Genomic DNA, 8,122 nt, shown 5'->3' with positions numbered 1-8,122 from the left:
CCCAACTCTTGCCTTTAGCTATGTAAGCATTTACCTGTTATTTTCTCAAGAGAGATTCATACTTGCTTCCAATTCCAAGTAACCTTTATCCTTCTTCACTTTCTTTGGCTTCCTACACTTAGTTGCAAAGTGGTCCAACTCATCATAGTTGAAGCACCTAATTTTTGATATGTCAACAGATCCAGTTTTGTAGCCACCTTTGCCGCCTGAGTTGAACCGAGTTTTTCCTTTTCAGTTATTGCTATTTGAAGTCTGTCCCTTGATCTTAAAGTAATTTGGCTTTTTCACCCTTATCTTAGAAAATTTTCTAGCAAGATAAGCCATGGATTGATCCATCTCATCTAATTCATTAAGGGTGTAATATTCATCCTCTTCTAGCTCCAATATGACTTGTTTCTGGGGCTCCTTGTTCTTTTGCTCAACAACATGAGTGACTGAAGTTTGAGTTTTTTATTCATCTTCAAGCATTGTACTGTCATTGACCATCAAGGCACTAGATCCATCTACTACATGTCCTTGGTTTGCCTTCAATGACTTTCTCCGCAACATCTCAAGCTCGTATATTTTCAAAATACCATATAAGACCTCCAACGTCATTCTGCTCAAGTCTCTTCCTTCTCTAATAGCATATATCCTTTTTTCAAGATGGTCGGGAAGGGTAAGCAAAAAAATTAGGTTAACCTTCTCAGCTTCATAATATTTATCATGAAGTTGAAGTCGTTAATCAACTTGTTGAATCTTTCAAAAACTTCAGTAATTCCTTCCTTAGGTCTAGCCATGAAACCATCATACTGAGACACCAATATTCTCCTTTGATTTGATCTGACTTCCTCTGTACTTTCACACCGAATTTCAATCTTCTACCAGCTCTGTTTAGCAGATTCACGGTTGATATTATTATTGTACATCACATTATCAAGTGACTCAATTAACATCACATTATCAAGTGACTCAATTAATATGAGTTGTAGACTGCTACCCAGTGCAACCTTTTTCTTTTAAGGCCCTATGTAGGTTAAAGGGTCTTTGGGTGCATAATGTGTCGGAATGACCATATCTCCATATGTGACTTCTGGAACTCTTTCCATAGGTATGAATGGTCCATTTTTAAGGATTTGAACATACATGGGATTGACCATCCTTATGAACAACATCATTTTCTTTTTCCACAAAGTATAGTTGATCTTGTCAAAGACCGGTATCTTAATATTGCTTAATTTCTGAGCACTCATTCTTCCAAGATCTTTATCAGTTTACTTTCAGATTTGGCTCTTATACCACTTGTTAGATATTGAATGTTATGAAATATAATACGGGGATGAATGTGTTTTTTGGATTTTTCTACTAGAACTGTGAAACAGTCGCTCACTGAAAAGGTATAAAATGAATTACAAGACAAAATGTACATACAACTGTACAATTTAGGTGCATTGACATTAATGCCTCTAAATAATGAATCCAATTTGTTCCTTAGATTAGTATTCTCCATATACTTGTATTTTCTATCCCCGAGATTTGCTGACAGACAATCTGCAAACTGAAAACGGCGACATCCTCGTTGTCTTAAAGTTTCCAGGAGGTCGTTTTCTGTATTTTCTGATATATATAAATATGCTCGCCTTTAAAAAACACGCTCTCCTGTAGCATATAGATTCCAGAAGATGGCTGAAGCAAAGTACAGGCACGCTGTGACACCAAGGAATGCTTGAAAAGATCCGAGCCATTGTACAAAGTAACCCGTTCCAATGGTACTGACTATTGCTGCCAATGTCCCGGCTGAGTTTGATATCCCTGTTGGCAGAATTATACAGATATTTAGTCATTACCAGCCAAACTCACAAAATGCAAATTATTGGACAGTAGAGATTTAAAAAATCTGAGAACATACCATGTAGAAATCCTGCATACTGGGGTGCGATATCCTGGTCAAACAACCATTAAAACTATTTATTTTAAATCATCAGCAGAAGATGAAAAGTATACCGCATAAGAATTTTACAAAATTAAGGAAAATATGTAATGAAGGTTCTGCTAGTTCTGAATGCAGCTTCAATAGTTCTTACCTGCATATTTAGCAGAAAGCCTGCTTGGCTAAAAGAGCTTAGGCTTAGAGCTAGAGTCATCAATATCGATGCAACTACTGGTGTCTTGGCAAAGTTCAAACATAGTAATGCTATTCCAGGACCAATGAATCCGATAGACTGCCATTACCAATTTATCATTGTTTATAATTTAACTCAAAACAAGAATACTTCTGGTATATTTTCACAGATAACTAGACCGCTCGTGGGAGCATAAATCAATGTTCTTAGCCAATAATTTAGATATTTATGAAGTTACCTGCATAACTTTCCTGGTGAAAGTTATTGATTTTCCCGATTTAATTAAAGAATCTGACATGGCTCCAGCAATGTATCCTGAAATTGCCATTGTTCCCCAAGGGACAGCACTAAACCATGCTGCTTGCTTCAAGTTTACGTTAAAAACCTATTCAATGAAAAAAACATATATTAAACAAGATCAACACTCGAAATCTTGATTATGGGATGAGTATTTGCACCAATTTAGGAAATTGGAAGTTAAGAGAAAATGTTAACTCACTGTTTTAAAATACACAGGCATCCATGAAAGAAGTACAAAGTATCCCTGCACAATATAACATCTTTCAGAACTACTAATGCAAACACTGCCTTCTATTTAGAAGTTGAATTTTAATCGAAAGCTATGCGAGAAGAAATAATGAAGCCTACCCAATTGTTAGTGATGTTAGCAACAATGATAGCCCATGTGGCCATTTTTGAAAATAAAAGGCGTACTGGAGGTAGCTTGTTCTTGTCAAGAGGAGAATCGGATTTTCCGGCTTGGATTAATCGCAGTTCTGATATGCTAATGGAATTGCTATCTTGTGGATCATTTGTCACACTAGACGCCCAGATAGTTAGCCATAGCAGTCCCAGAGATGAGAAGAGAATGAAAGGACCAGATAATCCTACGGTTGACATTGCCAGAGGTGTGAGTAATAAGCCCATTACATTTCCAAGATGAAAGCCACCCATAGATAAACCAACAGCAGTTGCTCTTTCATGACTGGGAAACCACCTAAAGTATGTAGACAACTGTTATTTTATGTCCAGTATTTGAGACCAGAACTGAACGTATACTAAATTTCTGAATCAATTTGGATATAACTTTTGAAAATAAAAAAACATGCATTACCTTGATAAAAGAGTGTTCATTGATGGTAAAGCTACTCCTTCGGCTAATCCAAAGAAAGCCCTAACAGCTAAAAGGCTGAAGGTTGAGTGATTTGCAGCCCATGGCGTAAGTAGAGTGGCCAAAGACCACAAGGTCACCCCCCAAGCAATCACTTTCTTGCCTCCATATCTGTCTACCAAGGCTCCTCCAATTACTGATGAAAATATGTATCCCCATAGAAATGATGACTGCTCACAAGGTAGGAAGCAAATGAAAATTACCATCAGCACTTTAGATGATCAAAACATGTACCAGAGTTAAGGCTTCCTACCCTCCAACCCTCCAACACTATTACTTTCATTTTTTGTTGAAAGTAAAATCCTTGTGTAAGAAATAAAGTATTGATGTTGTGAGAGTTTATCATCAATATCTAGTCATCAGAGTTTATGATCGGAGTTTACCTTATCAGAGTATTACTATCAGAGTCCGATGACTGGATTTATATAAATCAGGGGAGATTGATACTACAGTATTGGATCAGATTTGCATCTGTGTTGTTTATAAACACAGTTTAGGCTTACACCATAGATGTCAATTATTGATAAATCTTTCTTGTAAACTAGCGTTAGCAAGAACTGTGTGATTCTTGAGCAAGTAAGTAAATTTATGTTTATCAGATTTTATTCATCATTGATAAAATTTGTCAGTTTCTTCTGCATAATGTGTTTCATATTATCATTGTTTAATAAAAAAGACATACAATTCTATTCAACTCCCCTTCTACAATTGTCAATTACTGGGCAACACCTTATAACATTATGCTACATTTTTGTCATTGCCCCTTGTGATGAAAGTACATAATAGACTATTAGATCTTATATACACCATATCATCTGGTCTATGTGTCTAATATCGATGAAGAAAACAGCTATAATCATCTTTCATCTCTTATCATAGTTGTTAGTCAGCTGCAAAAGAATTGCTGTCCTTGCTACATTTATTATGACTTTCTAGCAGCATGCTGCACACTTGCTACATTTATAAATCATCTAGCGTGCCTTATCTTACTTAGACCATCTCCAACTCAACTCCAAACTTGTACTTCCACACCATTTTAGTGTAGACTTTCTCTCCAACCCAACTCTAAATCTTACACCATTTTGGTGTTGCACCAAAAGTAACACCAAATTTGGTGTCACACCAAATTTTTAGAGTTTTTGTTAATTCCAACATTACCCTTGTACTACTTGCATATAAAACAAAGTTGTTCCATTTGTATCCTACTAACTTTATTATTTTTATACTCTATTTTGTACTCTAGCGATAAAACAACATATATAGTACAAGAATGATGTAAGATTTAGTGTATGTGAGTTGAAGTTGAATTTGAAAATAGTGTTACTTGTAAATTTCACACCAAAATAGTGTGATGCATTTGAGATTCTCTTATAACTTTATCAGCGGCGGAAGAATTGTTTACGTTCCTATACATTTCTGACGCATAACACATCAGAGCAAGCAATAATGCTTCTTGTAAGAACATTAGCCACCTTAAAACTATGGTTGCCTTGTTATTTCCTTTTTAGCAGCTGATATTTCAAATAAATCAAGAAACTTAACAAAACCCGTTAAAACATTAAAATTATTCTTTTAGTAATAAACATGTTAACATTAATATTAAGTTCCTCTGCACCAACTCAAGAACTACAAAGAGTACTTGAAAAGTCAACATCTCAAGTTTACGGAAAGTGGTAACTTAACATGGTACGAGAACACTTCTAACTAGACCTGGCCACTTGTGCGGTCCGTGCGTGCCGGGCCGGGCCGCACACGGGTTGGGCAATCGAAATGCTAACACTGAACCGGCCTGTTGATGAATGAATTGGGCTCGGGCCGGGCTGGAACCGCAGAAACCGAACTCGTAACCGGAACCGGTAAATAACCCGTTGATAGATGTGCGGGCTCGTGCGGTTAACCCGCGGGCCGCGCGTGCAAAAGCAACCAGATTCTATTCTCTGCCAAGTGCCATGTATTACTTTGATATATTATATTATAATTATTATTATATTTATAGTGCAGTAGTGTAGTGTAGCTTAACTGTGTAGGTAGGTCTTAAAAGAAGAACCAAAGAGTCTTGTACAAGCTACAGAGAAATTATAAAGAGAGAAGGGGTGGAATGGTACCGTGGTCATATCCACCTACGCCCAAGCAATTGGTGATACTGATTGGTGAAGCTCGGACATAATTAGGAAATATATAAGGCAGAGAATGAGAATTGAGATTGAGATTGAGAGAGGCAGAAAGTCAGAGAGAGAATTAAGATTGAGTGAAAAAATTGTATTGAATTATGTATGTATTTTTCGGGCTTGTGCGGGCTGTGCGAGCTGTGCGGGTTTGCAGGCGCGTGCAGCTCGTGCGGGTTCCGTGTCGGCGGGTTAGTGCGGGCCGGTCCCGGTCCCGGTTTTTCAATACTGTATTCGTAACCGGCTCGATTAATTTAACGAATTGTGCGGGTTTGAACCGGCCCGGTTCGGACCGAATAATTACGGGTTTCCGTACGAACCGGTCCCGAATGTGCGGTTCAAACCCGCACATTTGGCCAGCTCTAATTCTAACCCCTGGGGTCATGAATTCTAATCCTAACAACCCTATGTAATTAACACTTAATTTAATTGTGAGCGCAAAATAGGCTGGTCATGAGCTACTCTTCAAACATGGGTTGTCAAGACTTGTTGACACACCTCACCTAACAAGTATAAAGTATAAACACAGGAACACACCTATACTAAGTAGTATCAAGTAATTACATATAAACCTATGTGTGTGTTGTATTAATTCATAAAAATTACCTGAACAATACCCAAGAAAGAGCTGCTCCAACCATGTTTAGCAGCAAGAGGAACAATAGCAACAGACATAACAACTCTATCTGCATTACACAAACTCATAACACATGCCATTAAACCTACCACCTTCAATCTCTCTGGTATTACAAATTTACCTTCCTCTCCTCTCCCACCTACTAATATCCCCCTCTCTATCCCCTCTGCAGTACATCTCGCACCCAAACCTCTCTGCTTCTTCTCATCATTCTTCTTCAAAACAAAATCACCATCATTTCTACTAATCCTTCTGTTATCTCCATTAAAAGACACTAAATTTCCCAACTTTCTTTGAAAGTTGGGATCAAATCCCAAATGGGCTTTTCTAAAACTAACTAATCTTGATTGAGTATTTGAAAATTTTGACAAATGTATAGTAGAATTTGTGGGATTAACTGTGGCCATATTAGCAGGGAAAAGCAGAGCAAGTTTCTAAAGACATGCACTCTTTGAATGTATCATAGAAATAGTATAGGTACAACTACTACAAATATATATGCACAACACAAGCAATGTTTTGTTTTTGAAGTATATGAATAGTTTGAGTTGAATAAAATGGGGTTGGTAGGATGAGAGATTTAAGTGTAATTCTGATTCTTCAACTGCGTTTTAATCACCTAAATTTTATGTTAGTCATTTGTAGGCACCAGTGGACCCTTTGTACAATACTCTTATTTTGTTGCTAAAATTTAGTTTGGTAGGTGAATACTTTCATGAAACTAAGGTTCGTTTTTCAACTCATATGCTTAGAGATATTTACTCTTTCCGTTTCAAATCTATAACGTTCTAATTTTTTACACAATTTTGACTGTGAATTTGAGATCATTATCGTTTAAGTTAAAAAAAATATTTAATCTATAAAAAATAATTGAATATAATCTTTTCAAATTTACGGTCAAAATATTTTGAATTTGTTTAAAAAATTAATGCTACAAAAAAAAAAGAATAGAGCAATTTGGAGTCGACTAAACCCTCTGAAGTGTTAAAAAAAACATTACCACTATCTTATAATATTTTTCCTTACTCGAAATTTTATTTACCAGTCAAAAAATATATTATTGATGTCCAGTTTTAAAACATTAATTTAACTTTCATAAGTGACATAAAGTCGAATAATATAAATCATTTCGCCCACCCTCAAGGTTAGTAATCTAACATGGCACACATATGTGATTCTGTAAGACCACTATAAAATTCATATTTACATGTATAGTATAGTTATGAGATTGACAGTTCTAATTCATATTCGAATTCTAGGATCTAAATTTATATATGCACACTAAAGGTAAAAAGGATTACTCAAAAGGGTTTTATAAAATTAAAATTCCAAATGTTGGACCAGAACAAGACGGCCCAAAGGAATTATAGCTAGAACAATCACAATACATTATGTAAAGCCCAAGAAGGCCCAGATTGTAAGGATTGAGCCCATTTGGGACTTAGTATAAATAAAGGACAACAATCCCATTTGAAGGGGTTGGCTAATTAAGCAAAGAAGATCATCTCCTAAAAATACAGACTAATAATATTATTGGTACATCACCAAAATATGAGGTACGGAGCTTTTGTTTCAAACTCCTGCAAGTTAAATACTATTAAAGTAACTTGAAGGTCATATAGTAATCAAACTTAACTTATATACCCAAGTCCCAAAGGTTCGGGCCGGATTGTAGGAAGTGGGAGTAAAATTAAAATTCTTATTTCGAAGTGAAATGTCTAGAAAAAAAGAAAAATAGTGGTCGATGCAAACTAAATTTTGATACTGTTATATATGTGTTTAAGAATTAAAATTTATTTTTAATAATTTTTTATATACTTTTATTGAATATTATTGCAGTCAAATGAAAATTATGAATTTTAATATTTTATATAATATAGATAGATTTTAAAAAAAAATTATCTACATTATTTTAATTTTTTTAGTTTTTTATTTAAATAAATATAAGTAGTATATAAATTTTGTAAACTCTACATATATTATCTAAAATAATAGAATATATAAATTTTTATTTTCTTATGGAGATATTCAAGAAAAATGTGTAAAA

The 8,122-nt window shown here is 35.2% G+C and overlaps 1 protein-coding gene across 2 annotated transcripts; it reads right to left on the bottom strand.

Annotated features, from left to right (window-relative positions):
- Nucleotides 1-1,365: 1,365 nt before the first annotated feature.
- Nucleotides 1,366-6,675, bottom strand: LOC141707442 (putative anion transporter 3, chloroplastic). 2 transcript variants are annotated; one of them, XM_074510610.1, is made up of 8 exons: nt 6,045-6,675; nt 3,217-3,443; nt 2,751-3,099; nt 2,602-2,646; nt 2,341-2,487; nt 2,064-2,201; nt 1,889-1,922; nt 1,366-1,791 (listed from the first exon to the last, which is right to left on the bottom strand). In XM_074510610.1, the coding sequence occupies exons 1-8, from the start codon at nt 6,480-6,482 to the stop codon at nt 1,622-1,624; spliced, it is 1,548 nt and encodes a 515-aa protein (XP_074366711.1). In that variant the 5' UTR covers nt 6,483-6,675; the 3' UTR covers nt 1,366-1,621. The 2 variants fall into 2 exon arrangements, with proteins under 2 accessions (XP_074366711.1, XP_074366712.1); XM_074510611.1 differs by lacking the exon at nt 6,045-6,675 and adding an exon at nt 5,379-5,976.
- Between the last annotated feature and the right edge of the window lie 1,447 nt (nt 6,676-8,122).

The sequence above is a fragment of the Apium graveolens genome, chromosome 2 (assembly GCF_009905375.1).
Source record: "Apium graveolens cultivar Ventura chromosome 2, ASM990537v1, whole genome shotgun sequence".
Taxonomy (NCBI): Eukaryota; Viridiplantae; Streptophyta; class Magnoliopsida; order Apiales; family Apiaceae; genus Apium; species Apium graveolens.
The sequence above is the reverse complement of the archived record's forward strand: the minus strand, read 5'-3'. Positions and strand labels throughout refer to the sequence as shown.

Excerpts from the sequence above, each read along its gene's own strand:
- LOC141707442 (XM_074510610.1), bottom strand. The coding sequence starts at position 6,482 with ATGGCCACAGTTAATCCCACAAATTCTACTATACATTTGTCAAAATTT. Across the intron at positions 3,100-3,216 it reads ATGAACACTCTTTTATCAAG|GTGGTTTCCCAGTCATGAAA; the intron begins GTAATGCATGTT and ends TACATACTTTAG. Across the intron at positions 2,488-2,601 it reads TGCCTGTGTATTTTAAAACA|GTTTTTAACGTAAACTTGAA; the intron begins GTGAGTTAACAT and ends TTCATTGAATAG.